General features: G+C 49.6%; 1 protein-coding gene across 4 annotated transcripts in view; it reads right to left on the reverse strand.

Annotated features, from left to right (window-relative positions):
• Positions 1 to 2,332: 2,332 nt before the first annotated feature.
• The window catches only part of LOC149434702 (disheveled-associated activator of morphogenesis 2-like), a 344,618-nt gene continuing 326,029 nt past the window's right edge, over positions 2,333 to 20,921 (reverse strand). For all 4 annotated transcript variants that reach the window (XM_089663497.1, XM_089663496.1, XM_089663499.1 and 1 more), the window contains exons 18-19: positions 10,256 to 10,340; positions 2,333 to 2,443 (exon numbers count right to left, since the gene is read on the reverse strand). In XM_089663497.1, coding sequence (XP_089519623.1) covers positions 2,333 to 2,443; positions 10,256 to 10,340 — 196 coding nt within the window. The remainder of the gene's footprint in view (positions 2,444 to 10,255; positions 10,341 to 20,921) is intronic.

A 20,921-nucleotide genomic window follows, 5' to 3' on the forward strand; every position in this document is an offset into this window, starting at 1 on the left:
GGGGGAATACATTGTAACATGACAACATGGGGGGGGGAATACATTGTAACATGACAACATGGGGGACATTGCGGGGGGGGAGGGGGAATACATTGTAACATGACAACATGGGGGGGGGGAATACATTGTAACATGACAACATGGGGGACATTGTGGGGGGGGGGGGGAATACATTGTAACATGACAACATGGGGGGGGGAATACATTGTAACATGACAACATGGGGGGGGGGGAATACATTGTAACATGACAACATGGGGGACATTGCGGGGGGAGGGGGAATACATTGTAACATGACAACATGGGGGGGGGGGGGAATACATTGTAACATGACAACATGGGGGAAATTTCAGGGGGGAGGGGAATACATTGTAACATAACAACATGGGGGACATGGGGGGGGAGGGGGAATACATTGTAACATGACAACATGGGGGACATTTCGGGGGGGGGGGGGGAGGGGAATATATTGTAACATGACAACATGGGGGGAGGGGGATACATTGTAACAAGACAACATGGGGGACATTTCAGGGGGGAGGGGAATACATTGTAACATGACAACATGGGGGATATTTCGGGGGGGGGGGAGGGGAATACATTGTAACATGACAACATGGGGGACATTTTGGGGGGGGGAATACATTATAACATGACAACATGGGGGACATTTCGGGGGGGGGGGGGAATACATTGTAACATGACAACATGGGGGACAGTTTGGGGGGGGGGGCTGGGAGGAGGAATACATTGTAACATGACAACATGGGGGAAATTTCAGAGGGGAGGGGAATACATTGTAACATAACAACATGGGGGACATGGGGGGGAGGGGGAATACATTGTAACATGACAACATTGGGAGACATTTCAGGGGGGAGGGGAATACATTGTAACATGACAACATGGGGGACATTTCAGGGGGGAGGGGAATACATTGTAACATGACAACATGGGGGATATTTCGGGGGGGGGGGGGGGAGGGGAATACATTGTAACATGACAACATGGGGGGAGGGGGATACATTGTAACAAGACAACATGGGGGACATTTCAGGGGGGAGGGGAATACATTGTAACATGACAACATGGGGGATATTTCGGGGGGGGGGGGGGAGGGGAATACATTGTAACATGACAACATGGGGGACATTTCGGGGGGGGGAATACATTATAACATGACAACATGGGGGACATTTCGGGGGGGGGAATACATTGTAACATGACAACATGGGGGACAGTTTGGGGGGGAGGGGAATACATTGTAACATGACAACATGGGGGATATTTCGGGGGGGGGGGAGGGGAATACATTGTAACATGACAACATGGGGGACATTTCAGGGGGGAGGGGAATACATTGTAACATGACAACATGGGGGATATTTCGGGGGGGGGGGGGAGGGGAATACATTGTAACATGACAACATGGGGGACATTTCAGGGGGGAGGGGAATACATTGTAACATGACAACATGGGGGATATTTCGGGGGGGGGGGAGGGGAATACATTGTAACATGACAACATGGGGGACATTTCGGGGGGGGGGAATACATTATAACATGACAACATGGGGGACATTTCGGGGGGGGGGATACATTGTAACATGACAACATGGGGGACAGTTTGGGGGGGGGGGGTGGGAGGAGGAATACATTGTAACATGACAACATGGGGGATATTTCGGGGGGGGGGGGGAATACATTGTAACATGACAACATGGGGGACATTTCAAGGGGTATGAATACTTTTTCAAGACGCCGTATGTCACCAACCAATCACTGAGCCCTAGCAGTGTCACATGGCAGGAAGGGGAGCATCACATGATCTTTCATACTTGGACGTATTGGGTATCCTTCTTCACTCCTAGAGGCTGAATGGAGCAATCGGGGAGTAAAGGGAGAGGAGTGTCTGTGCAGCGGGTGGGGCCGCCCTTTAAGTGGCCCTGTTACTTCTCCCGTCTAGGCGGCTGGAAACGATCGTGTATTCAGGTGAACACGCTGGCGGCAATATTTCAGAAAATGTTCAAATATTACTGCAAGCTCGGTCTATAGAGAACGCGGTATGCCGGGGCAGCCAAGAACGCGGTATGCCGGGGCAGCCAAGAACGCGGTATGCCGGGGCAGCCAAGAACGGGGTATGCCGGGGCAGCCAAGAACGGGGTATGCCGGGGCAGCCAAGAACGCGGCATGCCGGGGCAGCCAAGAACGCGGTATGCCGGGGCAGCCAAGAACGCGGCATGCCGGGGCAGCCAAGAACGCGGCATGCCGGGGCAGCCAAGAACGCGGTATGCCGGGGCAGCCAAGAACGGGGTATGCCGGGGCAGCCACCTCACCTGCTCATCTCGTATAAGAAGCGGTCCGCTCTCGCCATGCGGTCAATCTCGTGCTTGTGCTCTTCTAGAAGGTCGATGTCGCTCTTCTCTGGGATGAATTTCAGCAGCTGGTGGGACACAGAGAGACCGTCTATTAGATTCACAGGAATGGTATTTAAAGTGTAAAGACAACCTGACATGAAAGGGAAATCCAGGCAAACGTGAGATTGTGTTCATGGTTGGAGCCTTATGGGGTGAGCTAGCTTCTTATGCCTAGTACACACAATGAGGATTAGTACAGGGATGGTGGGAACCCCTCATAATGGGCACAGTGGGTGTACAGACCCGGGAACTCAGCACAGGGATGGTGGGAACCCCTCATAATGGGCACAGCGGGCGTACAGACCCAGGAACTCGGCACAGGGATGGTGGGAACCCCTCATAATGGGCACAGCGGGTGTACAGACCCGGGAACTCAGCACAGGGATGGTGGGAACCCCTCATAATGGGCACAGCGGGTGTACAGACCCGGGAACTCGGCACAGGGATGGTGGGAACCCCTCATAATGGGCACAGCGGGCGTACAGACCCAGGAACTCAGCACAGGGACGGTGGGAACCCCTCAGAGACACAGAAGAGACTGTCATGGGGTTTATCTTCCCAACATCTACCAACGTTTGGGTGGAGTTCCCCATAAAGGAAATCTTTTTTGCTTGGAATGTGGAGTCAGCACCAAAAATAAAGAGTGTGGCTCTCCATCCATCCATCCATCGATGGGACATTCTCGTGTCGGATTCATGAGGGGCGTTTAGTATGAGATGAAGAAAGATATTCATTTACAGATCTCATTACTCAGACGGGGCCCCGGGGCCCCAGGCAACATTACTGTATAAAATCATTTATGAAAAGGAATCCTCGTGCCACACGTCCGACACCCCCTGACCCCCCCCCCGACCTCCCCCCCCCCCCCCCCCCGTTTACTGATCTCTGTTGCCACAAGCTGTCTGGATAGCAGACAAATTACAGACAATCCGGCCGGCGATGGTGACACGGATGACGCGGGTGACACCGGCGGCGGTTGGGGACATATGTAAAGAAATGAATGACTTCCTGTCTGGCCGGAGCCGGAGATTCTTCTGTGTGATCATCATTCTTATATACAGAGTCTGACCTATCAGAGCCGCCGGCTGTATCTGAGGACAAAACGCTCAATGTTCCCCCTCTGGGTGCGTCCAACACAATCCGGGAACATGGGAACTCCGCCTCCAAGTCTGTCCTGTATATATATATATACCCATCCTCCACTATATGCATTCCTGCCCATAAAGAGGACTCCTAAGTGTGATATGGGGGCTATGTATTTAGAGTGTAAGCTCCTCTGGTACAGAGACTGATGTGACTGTGGGGGAGGGGACATTAGAGTGTAAGCTCCCCTGGTACAGAGACTGATGTGACTGTAGGGGGAGGGGACATTAGAGTGTAAGCTCCTCTGGTACAGACTGATGTGACTGTGGGGGGAGGGAACATTAGAGTGTCAGCTCCTCTGGTACAGAGACTGATGTGACTGTGGGGGTAGGGGACATTAGAGTGTAAGCTCCTGTGGTACAGAGACTGATGTGACTGTGGGGGAGGGGACATTAGAGTGTAAGCTCCTCTGGTACAGAGACTGATGTGACTGTGGGGGAGGGGACATTAGAGTGTAAGCTCCTCTGGTACAGAAACTGATGTGACTGTGGGGGGAGGGGACATTAGAGTGTAAGCTCCCCTGGTACAGAGACTGATGTGACTGTAGGGGGAGGGGACATTAGAGTGTAAGCTCCTCTGGTACAGAAACTGATGTGACTGTGGGGGAGGGGACATTAGAGTGTAAGCTCCTCTGGTACAGAGACTGATGTGACTGTGGGGGGAGGGAACATTAGAGTGTCAGCTCCTCTGGTACAGAGACTGATGTGACTGTGGGGGAGGGGACATTAGAGTGTAAGCTCCTCTGGTACAGACTGATGTGACTGTGGGGGGAGGGAACATTAGAGTGTCAGCTCCTCTGGTACAGAGACTGATGTGACTGTGGGGGTAGGGGACATTAGAGTGTAAGCTCCTCTGGTACATAGACTGATGTGACTGTGGGGGAGGGGACATTAGAGTGTAAGCTCCTGTGGTACAGAGACTGATGGGACTGCGGGGGAGGGGACACTAGAGTGTAAGCTCCTGTGGTACAGAGACTGATGTGACTGTGGGGGAGGGGACACTAGAGTGTAAGCTCCTGTGGTACAGAGACTGATGAGACTGTGGGGGAGGGGACATTAGAGTGTAAGCTCCTGTGGTACAGAGACTGATGGGACTGCGGGGGAGGGGACACTAGAGTGTAAGTTCCTGTGGTACAGAGACTGATGTGACTGTGGGGGAGGGGACATTAGAGTGTAAGCTCCTCTGTACAGAGACTGATGTGACTGTGGGGGAGGGGACATTAGAGTGTAAGCTCCTCTGTACAGAGACTGATGTGACTGTGGGGGAGGGGACATTAGAGTGTAAGCTCCTCTGTACAGAGACTGATGTGACTGTGGGGGGAGGGGACACTAGAGTGTAAGCTCCTCTGTACAGAGACTGATGTGACTGTGGGGAGAGGGGACATTAGAGTGTAAGTTCCTGTGGTACAGAGACTGATGTGACTGTGGGGGAGGGGACATTAGAGTGTAAGCTCCTCTGTACAGAGACTGATGTGACTGTGGGGGAGGGGACATTAGAGTGTAAGCTCCTCTGTACAGAGACTGATGTGACTGTGGGGGGAGGGGACACTAGAGTGTAAGCTCCTCTGTACAGAGACTGATGTGACTGTGGGGAGAGGGGACATTAGAGTGTAAGCTCCTGTGGTACAGAGACTGATGTGACTGTGGGGGAGGGGACATTAGAGTGTAAGCTCCTCTGTACAGAGACTGATGTGACTGTGGGGGAGGGGACATTAGAGTGTAAGCTCCTCTGTACAGAGACTGATGTGACTGGCTCGGTGTTCTCTATACAGCGCTATATAAATGTATAATAATAATAAAAGTGGTGGCCATATTAGAGTGTAAGCTCCTCCGGTTTGGTGATCTCTGAAAAGCACTGCAAACAAAGTAACAGTAAAGCAATAAATTATCAGGTGGAGTTCTTCTCTTTGAAGGATTCATTGGAACATCCAGATCATGGTGACATTGGCCATATTTTTACCTCTCACTGTTATCACACGGTGAGTTACAGATTTGATCAGAACTCCTCTGCATGTGATCCCACCCGAGTCTTGGCAGCAAACTGGCCGCGACACAAATGCGACTTTCATCCCAAACTCCTCATCATCTGAAGTCTCCATCGAACAAATCTTGAGAGCGAATGGACGGCGAATGCTGGCAACAAGATCTGCCGCGCTTTTCCTACTTTTGTTTCACAACTCGGCCTCTACACGCCAGGATGTATCATTTCACAGCGATCTCCGCCGCCAATACTTTCTATAGAAATGATAAAAAAGCGCATTTCTGCCGCTGCCAAAACCAGAGGCTGCGAGGCAGCAGACAGTCTGCGAGTCTCACTTAGAGCTCATTAGTGTAGGACAGACTTTGGCCCCGGGACCCGTCTGAGGGGCTGCAGACCACAAAGAAAGTATTGTGTGTCAAACAACACCGACTTGGTCAATAAAAACGACAATTTTAGTAGGAGAGCTACCGAATCCTGCGGATAACACGTCGCGCGCTTCGCGTTTTTTCCATAGCTGACCGCGCTTTATAAAGTAAGAAAACCTTTTAATATCCACATGAAGAAGTCAACTTCTTTAGCTTGGCAGTTCCCGTGACCCCGCGAGGTGGAAATATGGGAGCCCACATTGTTGACTTGTTTTGAAAGCTTAAGTTTTGGCGCGAAACGAAGATCGCGGATAGGAAGGAGCGTGGTGCACGCCGCCAGAAAGGAATGCGTTTTGTTGCCGTGCTTCTGTAATTCTTACTTTAGGTGACCTCATAGGGGTCTGTTTATTAAAAAAGAATTCTTTTCACAAATCTGTCACAAATAATCACTAAAATCCGCCTAATGTGTGTGTTAACGGTGATTGTCAGCTCCATCTAGTGGCCATAATGCAGTATTTCCCTGATTGAGGTATTCGAGGAAAATTCCACATTATGGCCACTAGATGGAGCTGCCCCATAGGGCCATATCCAGCTGTTTGTCAGCTCCATCTAGTGGCCATAATGCAGTATTTCCCTGATTGAGGTATTCGAGGAAAATTCCACATTATGACCACTAGATGGAGCTGCCCCATAGGACCAAATCCAGCTGATTGTCAGCTCCATCTAGTGGCCATAATACAGTATTTCCCTGATTTAGGTATTTTAGGAAAATTCCACATTATGGCCACTAGATGGAGCTGCCCCATAGGATCAAATCCAGCTGATTGTCAGCTCCATCTAGTGGCCATAATACAGTATTTCCCTGATTGGGGTATTTTAGGAAAATTCCACATTATGGCCACTAGATGGAGCTGCCCCATAGGACCAAATCCAGCTGATTGTCAGCTCCATCTTGTGGCCATAATGCAGTATTTCCCCGATTTAGGTATTTTAGGAAAATTCCACATTATGGCCACTAGATGGAGCTGCCCCATAGGACCAAATCCAGCTGATTGTCAGCTCCATCTAGTGGCCATAATACAGTATTTCCCTGATTTAGGTATTTTAGGAAAATTCCACATTATGGCCACTAGATGGAACTGCCCTATAGGGCCATATCCAGCTGTTTGTCAGCTCCATCCAGTGGCCATAATGCAGTATTTCCCTGATTTAGGTATTTTAGGAAAATTCCACATTATGGCCACTAGATGGAGCTGCCCCATAGGACCAAATCCAGCTGATTGTCAGCTCCATCTAGTGGCCATAATACAGTATTTCCCTGATTTAGGTATTTTAGGAAAATTCCACATTATGGCCACTAGATGGAACTGCCCTATAGGGCCATATCCAGCTGTTTGTCAGCTCCATCCAGTGGCCATAATGCAGTACTTCCCTGATTGGGGTATTTTAGGAAAATTCCACATTATGGCCACTAGATGGATCTGCCCAATGGTGTCCTATTAGGGCCATACATCACGGTGTAGAGGAAAATTCTACATTAATCGCCAGTAGGTGGGGCTACACCAGAGTGACCCATAAGGCCAAACCAGATAACTCTGAGGGGATGAAATTTGTAGAGAAAGTATAAATCCAGTTGTGGAGTCAGGATAGGCTTCCCTGGTGCCTTGTTCACACGAGCGCTAAGGCCTTAAGTGAACAGAGTAGGAAATGGCTGGATGTATTGGGATAGGGAGTTCCAGAGGATGGGAGAGGTTCTGGTCAGATTGAGGTAGAGAGTTACAGAGGATGGGAGAGGCTCTATACAGATTGGAGTAGGAAGTTCCAGAGGGTGGGAGATGATCTATACAGATTGGAGTAGGGAGCTCTAGAGGGTGGGAAAGGCTCTGGACTGATTGGGGTAGAGAGTTCCAGAGGATGGGAGAGGCTCTGGACTGATTGAGGTAAGGAGTTCCCTAGGATGTAAGAAGCTCTGGAGAGATTGGAGTAGGGCATTCCAGAGGATGGTAGAGACTCTGGTCAGATTGGAGTAGGGATTTCTTGAGGATGGGAGAGGCTCTGGCTAGATTGGCTTAGGAAGTTCCAGAGGGTGGGAGATGCTCTATACAGATTGGAGTAGGACGTTCTAGAGGGTTTGGAGAGGCTCTGGACTGATGGGGGTAGTGAGTTTCAGAGGATGGGAGAGGCTCTGGAATGACTGGGGTAGGGAGTTCCAGAGGATGTGAGAAGTGCTGGACAGATAGAAGTAGGGAGTTTCAAATGATGGGAGAAGCTCTGAACAGATTGGAATAGGGTGTTTGAAATGATGGGAGAGGCTCTGGACGGATTGGGGAAGGGAGTAACAGAGGATGGGAGAGGCTCTGATCTGATTGGGGTAGGGCGTTCCATAGGATGTTTGAAGCTCTGTCATTCCAAAGAATGGGAGAGACTCTGGTCAGAATGGGGTAGGGAGTTCTTGAGGATGAGAGAGGCTCTGGCCATATTGGGGTAGGGAGTTCCATAGGATGGGTGAGGCTCTGGACAGATTGGAGTAGGGAGTTTCAAATGATGGGAAAGGCTCTGGACAGATTGGTGTAAGGAGTTCCAGAGGATGGGAGAGGCTCTGATAAGATTGGGGTAGAGAGTTTGGGGTAGTGAGTCTCAGAGGGTGGGAGAGGCTCTGGACACACTGGGTTAGGGGGTTCTGGAGGATGGGAGAGGCTCTGATAAGATTGGCGTACAGAGTTTGGGGTAGTGAGTTCCAGAGGGTGGGAGAGGCTCTGGACAGACTGGGTTAGGGGGTTCTGGAGGATGGGAGAGGCTTTATACAGCCTAGAGTAGGAAGTTCCAGAGGATGAGAAAAGCTCTGGTCAGAATGTGGTAGGGAGTTCCAGAATATGGGAGAGACTCTGGACTGACAAGAGTATGGAGTTCCAGAGGGTGAGAGATGCTAGGGACTGATTGAGTTAGGGGATTACAAAGGATGTGAGAGGCTCTGGACAGTTTGGGGTAGGGAGTTGCAGAGGATGAGAGAGGCTCGCAAGTTTAAAAACATGGTAAAAATAAGTATTTTATTTAATCCCTTCCCACCCAGCCCCACCATCCATTTAAGTGGGTCTTTACACCCAAGAGGAGGTGGGACAGACTTCCTGATCATGTCCCACTGGCTACGGATCGTGACTAGAGACCTAGTGCTGGGAACATGCTCCCAACATAGAAACATCCACTTCCCGTAGACCCATACGTGTAGCGTGTAGGCATTAAAGCCCACCCTCTTTGCCGGCACACATGTGCGTTATGTGTGTCCTTGTGACACACAGCACACAGAACATACTAAAGGTCAGTTAGACCCTAAAGGTCCCATTCTTGTGGTCATTGAGGTGTGTTCAAACAAAAAGGCTCCCAATGAACCAAAATGTCTTGAAAATTTGACTTACCACAAATTTTGTAGCACACTATGGGGCCTTCCGGAACACAACAAATGTGCATTATTATCAAAATGGATGGCACCGCAACACGTGTGTTACCACAACGCAAGGTTGTAAATGGGCCCCCTGGGACTTCCATCTAATTTAACTGGGAAAATACTGAGATTTCAGGTCATGTCTGACCAGAGAAGATGAGTCTTGATTCAAGAAAATGAGGAGGCCTTTGCACTGCATAGTTGTGTTGGTGTCGATATTCTGAGTAGGTGGTTGATACACTGTTACTATAACATTGTAACGGAACCGGACCCCGACTGCACGAGGGTAATTCCGTTAGACTCTCGCTTCCCTGTCCGAACACAGATCCACGGACCCCACCGCTGACCATACAAGATGAAACAGCACCAGACTTGTAGGAAAGACAGGAAGTGGACGGCTTAACTTTAACATAGATACAAGATATATACACAGGGCGGGGAAATACACCCAGTAACAGGAAACACATCAGCAGGCAGTCCCATCAGGGGGAAGGGCTGCCGGAAACACCCCCCACCAAGCCAGTACAAACACATAATAGAACAATGGGATACACCCCATGGCAGTAGACAATACACAAACCCATACATCCCATAATAGTTTGCTGGCCAGCAAGACTCACAATAGAACAATGGGATGCAGCAGGTGGCAGTGAACAATGGACAACCCCCACCTATACATGTCCAACCAATACTAGGGCAGATCACCCTGTACCCCTAACAGGCACAGGGTGACTCACACATAATGGGAATATGGGGAGCTGAGACAGGGGTCTCCCCACCTCTCCAAAGGGGGCTGTGTTCCATGGGCCCCCCACCCAAAGTCACTCCCCTCAGAAACATTAATAGAGAAGTGATTTTACTCTGAATCTTTCCTCCACTGTGTAGACCCAGTTCCACCACTACGAACGTACCTGCTCCAGCATGTCCTTTGGGAGGTCCTCCTGTTCATCCATCTCCATAAGGGCCTTCTTGATCTCCTCATTAGAGAGTTTGAGCCTACGAAAAGACATATATGACACAACGGTTACTAACCACCGACACAAAGTTTCTGAGGGTTGTCAACTGTTACCAAAGGTCGTCCACTGGTCTGGAGGAGGACTTCTGGAGGTCTACAATAGCAGATAAATGTCTCCTCATTTAGGTGTTGCCACGCAGATTCTGATACATATATACATTTTTGGATTCAAATTTCAAACATATCACTGGGCTTTAGTCTTTTACTTGGTACATTGTATCTTACTATATCCTGGATGATATTTTGTAACTTGATATGAGTTTTGGCAATACCGGACCCCTTTGTGTCCCCTATAGTCTTCTATTGATTGGATGGTTCTCTTGAAAAATATACACCTCCTAAATCTCTTACTAAATCTGTGATATGCTTTGAGTTATCCTCGTCCCACTGCAGGAATTGGCATTAATACATGGAGAGTGTTGTCAGAGAATGCTGCCCTGCTGTCAATAGTTATTGATCGTAAAAATGTAATGGTAGGCTATAAATAGAGGTACAGGGACGGACTGACAACTCATGGGGTCCCCGGGCAGTAGGGGATCATGGGGCCCCTATGTCCTTGCCCAAACTCAAAAAAGCCTATGAAAAAAGGTACCAGGGGCATCTCATGGGGCCCCCTACTGACCCCAGGCCCTCGGGCAGTGCCCAAGTTTCCACCCCTGTATATTTGAGAGCTCTGAAATATCAGTTTTACAAAATATCAACTTTCTTATATGAGTTATGTAATTTGTAGCATTTATCAGCAATAAAAAAAAATATATATATATATAAGTCTACCTTCCCCAAAATAACCCTTGAATACATTTTTTTAGGTCTCAGGGAACCACTGCTAAAATTAATTATTTGGGGGTCAGTGGAAAGAATGTTCCTTACATTGGGGGTCAGTGGGAAGAATGTCCCTTACATTGAGGGTCAGTGGGAAGAATGTCCCTTACATTGGGGGTCAGTGGGAAGAATGTCCCTTACATTGGGGGTCAGTGGGAAGAATGCCCCTTACATTGGTGATCAGTGGGAAGAATGTCCCTTACATTGGGGGTCAGTGGGAAGAATGTCCCTTACATTGGGGGTCAGTGGGAAGAATGTCCCTTACATTGGTGGTCAGTGGGAAGAATGTCCCTTACATTGGTGATCAGTGGGAAGAATGTCCCTTACATTGGTGATCAGTGGGAAGAATGTCCCTTACATTGGGGGTCAGTGGGAAGAATGTCCCTTACATTGGTGATCAGTGGGAAGAATGTCCCTTACATTGGGGGTCAGTGGGAAGAATGTCCCTTACATTGGGGGTCAGTGGGAAGAATGTCCCTTACATTGGTGGTCAGTGGGAAGAATGTCCCTTACATTGGTGATCAGTGGGAAGAATGTCCCTTACATTGGTGATCAGTGGGAAGAATGTCCCTTACATTGGGGGTCAGTGGGAAGAATGTCCCTTACATTGGTGGTCAGTGGGAAGAATGTCCCTTACATTGGGGGTCAGTGGGAAGAATGTCCCTTACATTGGTGGTCAGTGGGAAGAATGTTCCTTACATTGGTGGTCAGTGGGAGAAGGAGGAGGACACACTGAAGGAGCTCTCCCTGAGAACCAGCATTTTCAAGCCTGGGCCTTGCCTGCTAGCTTGGCCCAGGAACCATGCCTGATCCAGGGGGAGGCCCTGGGAGGGATTCCCCTGATGAGACCGGGCCTAGTGAAGAGGAGGAGGTGGAGGACCTGACTGTGGGTCCCGGCCCTGGTGAGGATGTCGGTGTCTTCAGACAGAAGATTACTGATAGATTTGTGACTATTGGAAGAGCTGAGGAGAAACTTAATGTTTTAAAATCTGAACACAAATCCTTCAGAGCCAAATACTGCCAGGCCTGGAGCAAGAACAGATTGGGCATGAAGCCAGCGCTCCAGCACATGGAGGAGAAAGTAAAGAGACAATCTTTATTATTAGAAAAGTTGAAAGCAAGAAGTGGAGCATTTAAAGAAAAATTTGATAATGAGAGGAGATTTGCCAGCCAGACATCAGTGAGCTCTGTGGATCAGCAGCCTCAGGTAATGGATGACCCGGCACCATCTACATCAGCGTCTCTCCCCCCATGTCAGGCTGAGGAGTTGTCAGTAGCAACCAGCCAGGGGGTTGAGGGTGAATATGGAACCTTGAAGTTCATCCAGCAGATGGAGTCACCCCTGAGAGCAGACAAGTTTGCCTTCACTGATGACCCTGCAGAAGTCCCTGAGGATGGACAGAGGAGGTTCAGAGCAGCAAAGCCAAGACTGGTGGAGAGATCCCAGTACACCAACATGGCTGCTCACAGCATGTCTGCCCCACCTGCTGCGGTGAGTACTGTGGATGAGGAGCTCTGCAGGCAGCCTGCTGTGGAGGAATCCTCATCCAACATGGAGGAAAAATCCCTGGCAGAGAGGTCTCCAGACCATCAGGGGAATGTGGGTGAACCTGCACCAAGCACCCCACAGATGGAAATTGCTGTTCCTGCTGAGACCAGTAGTCCCTCTACAGGCAAGATGGCTGCCACCTGCAGAGAGACTGTTTCACCTGAGCTCCCAGGTGCTCCAGACCTGATTGATGCTGGTGGGGGAGGGGAGCAGCACACTGCACCATGTGGAGAGAAAACAGCAAGTATGGATGTCTCACTTGTTGCTGTGTCTGAGAATCCAATCCAGTCCTGGGCTGAGTCTCCTTCCTTGGAAGGAGAGATGATTGATGGAGCTTCTATGGTTGCAGCAGTGAGTGTGGACATTGCTGTGAAGTCTATGACTGTTGAGACTGGTAAAGCAATGGATGTGTTGGTGGTGGGTGGAGGTGAAGGGGTTAACATTGCTGACAGAGGTAAAAATGACATTTCTCCCCTTGCTGAGCAGAGAGAGGATACACCATCCAATCCCGGATCTGTGCAATCGGTGTCTGCTAGAGTTGCACCAGATGCTCCTAGACATACAAATGTTTCTGCTGCTGGGAGGATTGGGGGGAGCTATGCCTCTGTTTTGGGGAGTCGCACCAAGGGGGGTGGGGGTAGTGTTGGGAATGTTAATGGTCACAATTTGGGGAGGTTTGGTGGTGGGATGGTTGGTGGGGTCAGGAGAAGGAATGTGGTACAGTTGAAGTGGGAGGGGGAAGGGAACCCACCAGTAAGGGGGAGGGTGGCGGAGTTGATTCTGGAGATGGGGTTTAAAGCCTGTGATGTGTTTGCATTGATCTGCCCAGTAGGCAGCTATGAATACGATTTGTCGTTTGTAAAACCTGAAGGCCTGGACCTGTTTTGGGAGAGATATTGGAGGTGCAGGAGCCTTCAGCAGTGGAAAGGTTTGGTGGCAAAGGTTGTTTCCAGACAGCCTTTGATAAAATCGGTGACAATCCTGGTCCGGAATGAATCCATACCAGAGGCTGATTTAGTAGTTTGGCTACGCCGACATGGTGAGGTCCTCTCCCCACTGCGGAAGGTCCTGGATGAGCATAGGATATGGACAGGGGCCTGGACGGTGTCAGTGCAATTGAGGGTGCTGGGCAATGTGGTTCAGCATATTCCCTGCTCAGCCTTTCTGGGGAGGGATAGGCTGACCATTTTCTATCAAGGTCAGCCTAAAGTTTGTAACAAATGCGGAGAGAGGTCACTTTGCATCGTCCTGCACCATCAAGAAGTGCTCACTGTGCCAGGATTTTGGCCATTTGGCCAAAGAATGCACCGAGATTCGGTGTAATTTGTGCCAGCAGCTGGGTCATCCATACAGTCTGTGCCCAGAGGCACTACACAACCTGCCAGGACTGGAGGCTGAGCTGCAGAGGCTGGATAAAGAGGATGAGGCAGCTGATGCCAGGGAGGAAACTGTAGTTGCCCCTCCTGTGTCTGTTCCCTCTGTTGTGTCAGATTGTGTTTCCCCCAGTAATGTCACCCCTGAGTCTGTCCCTCCTGTCCCTAATCCTACAGTACGTAGATCCTCCAGACTGGCGGAAGCTGCTGGGGGGGCTGGTTTAGCGGATCTTCCCTCTCGGCCTACTCCACCTCCGGTACCTGTCCCCCGTCAGCGCAAACGTGGTCAGGAGGTTGTGGGGGTGCCGGATGGGGGTGGAGCCGATGGGGCTCAGGGAGGGGTATCCATGTCCCATGTCTCACCTCCTGCTGGGGGGGATTCGGCTGATGAAGGGTGGGAGAGGGTGAAGGAGAAGAGGAAGAAGAAGAAGAGGAGGATGAGAAGAGCTGTCCTCTCTTCCTCAGAATCAGATCCAGGAGGGGTCCCTCTTGGCAATACTTTTTCAGTTTTGTCAGGTGATGAGATGGTATCTGATGTATCCATTTCTTTATCATCTATGGATGAGGGGGAGTCACGTACTCTGAAGAGAGCTGTTTCGGGTGCTGAGAGTGTGGTAGAGGTTAGGAAACAACTACCCCAATCATCCTGATGGCAGTTCCCACTCTGTTAAAGGTGGTGACCATTAATGTCGCCAGCATTAAATCTGCAAGAGCTCGTGATACGGCCTTATTTTTGCTCAGCGAGTTTGATGCTGAGATTTTATTTTTGCAAGAGACCTGGCTCAATACATTGGCCGATGTCTATCTAGCAAAAAGGGAGTGGAGATGTGGTCCCTCCTTTTGGTCTCTTGCGGCTGAACCTTGCAGCGGAGTTGCGGTCCTTTTTAAAACCGATATGGTAACGTGCCGGCGGGTAATTGAGGTAGAAATGGGGAGATGCATGGTCTTAGACGTCTCTGTTAGGGGGCAGGACCTGCGCCTGATCAATATCTATGGACCCCAGTCAAAATGGGGCAGGAAATGCCTCCTCACAAAGATCAAGCCCTTCCTTTTTACGTCCCAGCAGGTTGTCTTTGGAGGTGACTTTAACACCATAATTAGGCCTGAAGACAGGAGAGGCTCCATAGACAGGCTGGGTTATGATAGCGGTTTTCTCAGAGATTTGGTTAGACAGGCAGGCCTGGTAGATGTGCACATTAAGCACTGCCCTGGCAGCACGGGGTTCACATTTCAGAGAGGGAATAGTCAGAGCAGGAGAGACAGGTTTTTTTTAAAGGAGAACTCTGCTTTCTCAGCTCCTGAGTTGAAGGCGGTGGAGTTCTCTGACCACTGTATGCTGTCTGTGACTCTGAATGCCTCGGACACTCCACCCAGGGGAAGGGGTGTCTGGAAACTGAATTCGGCTCTCCTGGAAGATGTAGAGGTAAGACAATCCTTTGAGGATTTTTTTCAGGCACAGGTTTCTATTCTGGACTTTTGCAGCACTAAGTCAGAGTGGTGGGAGCTTGTGAAACAAAAGGGCGGCTGGACTTTTCAAGGCCATAAGTAAGAAGAAGCAGCTTGGTATGTATATTGCCTACCAGCATTTGCGGAGGAAGCTTGATCGTCTTGTCTCGTATGGAGGAGATCCAGGGGAGATCTCTGAAGTGAAGCTTCTTCTTAGGAAGTGTCAATACGACCGGCATGCCTCCTTGGTTCTGGAGAGGGATTATGGGAAATATCACTCACCTGATCCTTACCAGAACTGTAAGCAAGGCATAGCAGTTAAGACGGTCATTGGCCTGAAAGACAGTACGGGTTCCCTGATAAAGTCCAGATCAGGGATCTTGGAGATCTTTGGGTCGTATTATGCAGACCTCCTGGGAAGAAAGGACCTTAGATGGAGGACAAGATGAAAAGCTTTCTGGATTCTACTCCAGGATTGGGAAATGGTGCATTGCTTTTGATGAATTTGACAGAACCAATTTCAGCGGATGAGGTAGTTCATGCTATAGACAAGCTGGCTACCAAAAAATCGCCTGGGCCAGATGGATTGACAGCTGAATTTTACAAGTGTTTTAAGTCCATTCTGGCTCCCTTTTTAGCGGAGGTTTTTAACAGCTGTCTAGAAGAGGGTTCGCTCCCTCCCTCCATGAGGCAATCCGCTGTGATTCTTCTGTCAAAAGGTAAAGACCCCTCAATGATTGAGAACTGGCGCCCCATCAGTCTTCTCAATGTTGATAGAAAGATCTTGGCAAAGATTCTTTTTTGGCGCTTGTCGTCAGTAGCAGGCGATTTGTTGTCCAGCCATCAGCACTGTTCGGTCCAAGGTAGAAGTACCTTTTCAGCAGTTTTGGCTATCCGGGAGGCTTTGGAACGATGCAGGACTGCTGGATGGAGAAAGTACTTGCTGGCATTGGATCAGGCAAAAGCTTTTGATCGAGTGAATCATGAATATCTGTGGTTGCTGCTTGGTAGATACGGCCTGCAGGGGAGGTTTATAGATTGGCTGAAGACATTATATAAAGGGGCTGAGAGCTTCCCGCTTGTTAATGGTTGGGTTGGGCGGCCTTTTGAGGTCGGCTCTGGTGTGCGCCAGGGATGTCCTTTGAGCCCCCTGCTATATGCTTTCGCAATCGACCCCTTTGTAAGAAGGCTAGAGGGCGCATCGTTGTGCGGGGTGCCTCTGGGCATTGCTGGTGTGCCGCCTTTGAAGGTCGTTGCCTATGCTGATGATGTGTCTGTTATTATCTCTGGGACTGAGGAGGCGCAGGAGGTGGTCTCTGTGATAGAGCAGTACACGGAGGCTTCTGGCTCTAAAGTCAACCATGAAAAGAGTGAAGTTTTCTGGATAGGTGAGGAGGGTGAAAGCTTCGAACTTCCGGATGCCTTCCCAGAGCCCCAGCAGGAAATTAAAATTTTGGGCATCAAATTTGGTCCTGGTGACTATGGTCATCGAAACTGGGAAAGCAGGTTGGTAGTTGCCAATGCCAAAGTAGCGAGCTGGAAGAGATGGAGGCTTTCCTTGAGAGAGAGGGTTGACTTGATCAAAACTTACCTGATCCCGATCTTTTTATATGTCAGCTTCGTCTGTATCTTGCCAGTATCTCTCTATGCACGGGTCTACAGCTGTTTTTTCCAACTGTTATGGGGAAACAGGCTGAACCTGATCAAACACAATGTAACTTACCTGTCCAGGCGGAAGGGTGGCCTAGGAATGGTCAACCCCATTGTTTTCTTTTCTTTGCTCTTTTTAATGTACAATCTTGGTAATATGTTAGCAGAGACCCCGCCGGGATGGGTGGGTATTTTTCAGTCTTGGTTTAGGCCTTTTCTGCGTTGCTGGGAAGATGGCGGCCCAGTGAAAAGTCTGAGAGTCCGACATGGCAAGCTCCCGGCTTATGTTGCCCCGTGTCTGAAAATACTTCGGCAGTGGCAGGTGACAGTGGAGGATATCAGGTCCCTTCCCAGGAAGCTTCTGGGGGAGAGGATTTTGGCTTCTGCTTTCAGTGTGTCACTGGCCTTAAAGGATTGCCCAGGCTCCGTAATGAGGGAGGGATTGCGTTTAATTAACTTGGAGAGAATCCCTTTGAAGTTTAGGGATCAAGCCTGGCTCGCTTTCCATGGAAGGCTCTATGTGAGAGGGAACCTGAAGCACCGCCCTGTGGATGATCGAGATTGTCCTAGAGCAGAGTGTGTTGGTAAGGTGGAGTCTATGGACCACTTTCTGCTCCTGTGTCCCTTTAACATAGAGGTGTATAAAAGGGTGGGGAGGGCTCTGGGCATCCCCTTTCTCTATCGCATGAGTTATGCAGAGTGGGTGTACGGGGCATTCCCAGCTCGCTGGGACTTTGATTTGGATACACTTTTTCTAGTTAGTATAGTTGTCCGTTACTTCACATGGAACGCACGGTGTCAGATTACCATCCGGAAGAAAGTCCTCCCTGTAGAGGTGGTGGTGCACGATATTCTGGGTGAGGTTGGGAAGATTCGGGGTCTTGAGAGGGTCAGAGAGCCTCGGGCGGTCTGGATAAGGGCGTGGAGGAATATCAGACCTGCCTTTGGTGAACTGTCCATCTCTGGGTGAGGGGCTCTTTCCTTATACTGTTCTTTTCACTCCCGTAGTTTTTGTTGATTAAGATCTTTTTTGAAGAAGGGCTGCATGCATAAGGGGGGCGGGGTGGTTTCTTGACCTCACAGGTTTGATGTCTGGTGTAGTGATGTGAGTGGTAGTACGATTTATTTCCCCAATTATGTCAAGTTCATTTCTGAGGCGTTTGGTTTTGTCTGACAGCAGAATTTGCTATGTTTATTTTCGTTTTGCTGTAAATATATATAATTTTTTTATATTCTGTATAATATTTTATGTTTATTGATTGCGAGAATTTTAATAAAGAAAAATTGGGAAGAATGTCCCTTACATTGGTGGTCAGTGGGAAGAATGTCCCTTACATTGGTGGTCAGTGGGAAGAATGTCCCTTACATTGGTGGTCAGTGGGATGAATGTCCCTTACATTGGTGGTCAGTGGGAAGAATGTCCCTTACATTGGTGGTCAGTGGGAAGAATGTCCCTTACATTGGGGGTCAGTGGGAAGAATGTCCCTTACATTGGTGGTCAGTGGGAAGAATGTCCCTTACATTGGGGGTCAGTGGGAAGAATGTCCCTTACATTGGGGGTCAGTGGGAAGAATGTCCCTTACATTGGGGGTCAGTGGGAAGAATGTCCCTTACATTGGTGGTCAGTGGGAAGAATGTCCCTTACATTGGGGGTCAGTGGGAAGAATGCTCCTTACATTGGGGGGTCAGTGGGAAGAATGTCCCTTACATTGGGGGGTCAGTGGGAAGAATGTCCCTTACATTGGGGGGTCAGTGGGAAGAATGTCCCTTACATTGGGGGGTCAGTGGGAAGAATGTCCCTTACATTGGGGGGTCAGTGGGAAGAATGTCCCTTACATTGGGGGGTCAGTGGGAAGAATGTCCCTTACATTGGGGGGTCAGTGGGAAGAATGTCCCTTACATTGGGGGGTCAGTGGGAAGAATGTCCCTTACATTGGTGGTCAGTGGGAAGAATGTCCCTTACATTGGGGGGTCAGTGGGAAGAATGTCCCTTACATTGGGGGGTCAGTGGGAAGAATGTCCCTTACATTGGGGGGTCAGTGGGAAGAATGCTCCTTACATTGGTGGTCAGTGGGAAGAATGTCCCTTACATTGGTGATCAGTGGGAAGAATGTCCCTTACATTGGTGATCAGTGGGAAGAATGTCCCTTACATTGGTGATCAGTGGGAAGAATGTCCCTTACATTGGTGGTCAGTGGGAAGAATGTCCCTTACATTGGTGGTCAGTGGGAAGAATGTCCCTTACATTGGGGGTCAGTGGGAAGAATGTCCCTTACATTGGGGGTCAGTGGGAAGAATGTCCCTTACATTGGGGGTCAGTGGGAAGAATGTCCCTTACATTGGGGGTCAGTGGGAAGAATGTCCCTTACATTGGGGGTCAGTGGGAAGAATGCCCCTTACATTGGTGATTAGAAATTAGCTGCTTTTTCTTGGCAAGCAAAATGAAAAAAGGTGTTACAGGGCAAATTAACCCATAATATGCCAACGCTGACTAGGAGACATTGCAGCTGAGCTAATGTTGGATCATTCCATTTAAAAGTCATCAAGCTTTGCAGACCGCTGTTTGAGCCAAATTATGGCCTGAGTTTTCCAGGGGGGGGGGGGAGGGTTTGGGGCTGCCGCAACTCCCCTGAAAAATGCCGCCCAAGGAAACACCTTGTTTTGTCAAATACACCCCCAGGGGCAGACTAACAACTCATGGGGCCCCCGGGCAATAGGGGATCATGGGGCCCGTGTCCTTGCCCATACTCAAAAAAAGCCTATGAAAAAGGTACCAGGGGCATCTCATGGGGCCCCCTACTGACCCCGGGCCCTCGGGCAGTGCCCGAGTTTTCAAATGGTCAGTCAGCCCCTTTACGCCCCTGACTTTCTGTGCTCTCTGTTTCTGCTGACTCAGATACATTATTCTTAGCTATCTCTGAAGACTGTTATGGGGATGAGAAGAGAAGGAGGTGTTCTATAGTCCTGTCCTAGGGTGACAACGTAGCTCCTCCATCCAGCACAGTGAGTGAGTGTTGTCACCATAAGACTGTGTTATTGGCAGGATCGTCGGGTACCAGGTAAGCTGCAATATATGAAATTCTTGTTCTTGGACTACCTCCTCAAGGTAAATATCGCAGTAAAAATAGGTTTGCACTAGGGAGCCCTCTTAGGTTCAAGCAGTGTGCGCCTCCTGCACCGTGTCCCTGGCAGCGCCCCCCCCCCCCCCCCCCCCGCAGAGTCAATCTGGAATGTGGAGCGTTTTGAAGGATTATACAAAACATACACTGATAAGTGATTAAGTATAAAAATATACAGTAATGCCGCTCTGATTAAACATGTTCTGGGCAGATTTCAGATTCCATAACAGCGTTCAAAGGAAAGAAAAGAGAATATTCAGCACCAAGTCGGAATCGTGTTCCTGCGCCGGAGCCAATGTAAACTCTCGCCGGCCGCTTGGACATTGCAACAGATATGCCTGACGCTGAAATATGTCAGGACGTAATGTCCTCCAATGAGCAGCAGCTGGAATACCAGCGGTGACCGGGACACGACAGAGGGCCTGTAAATATACGCCCTTCGCTGGACGCAGCTGCCGCACTGAACTCGCAAATATTTCACTTGGTGGGGTGAGGAATAACCAGGAGGAGCTCGTGATATTTCACCATAATCTGATCAAAGCATCACAGAACAGGACTTTAACCAGTTGTGGAGACTAGCCGTACCACACACAGCCACAAAAC

The sequence above is a fragment of the Staurois parvus genome, unplaced genomic scaffold (genome assembly GCF_062004578.1).
Source record: "Staurois parvus isolate SC_StPar_1 unplaced genomic scaffold, SC_StPar_1.0 ptg001701l, whole genome shotgun sequence".
NCBI classification, from domain to species: Eukaryota; Metazoa; Chordata; class Amphibia; order Anura; family Ranidae; genus Staurois; species Staurois parvus.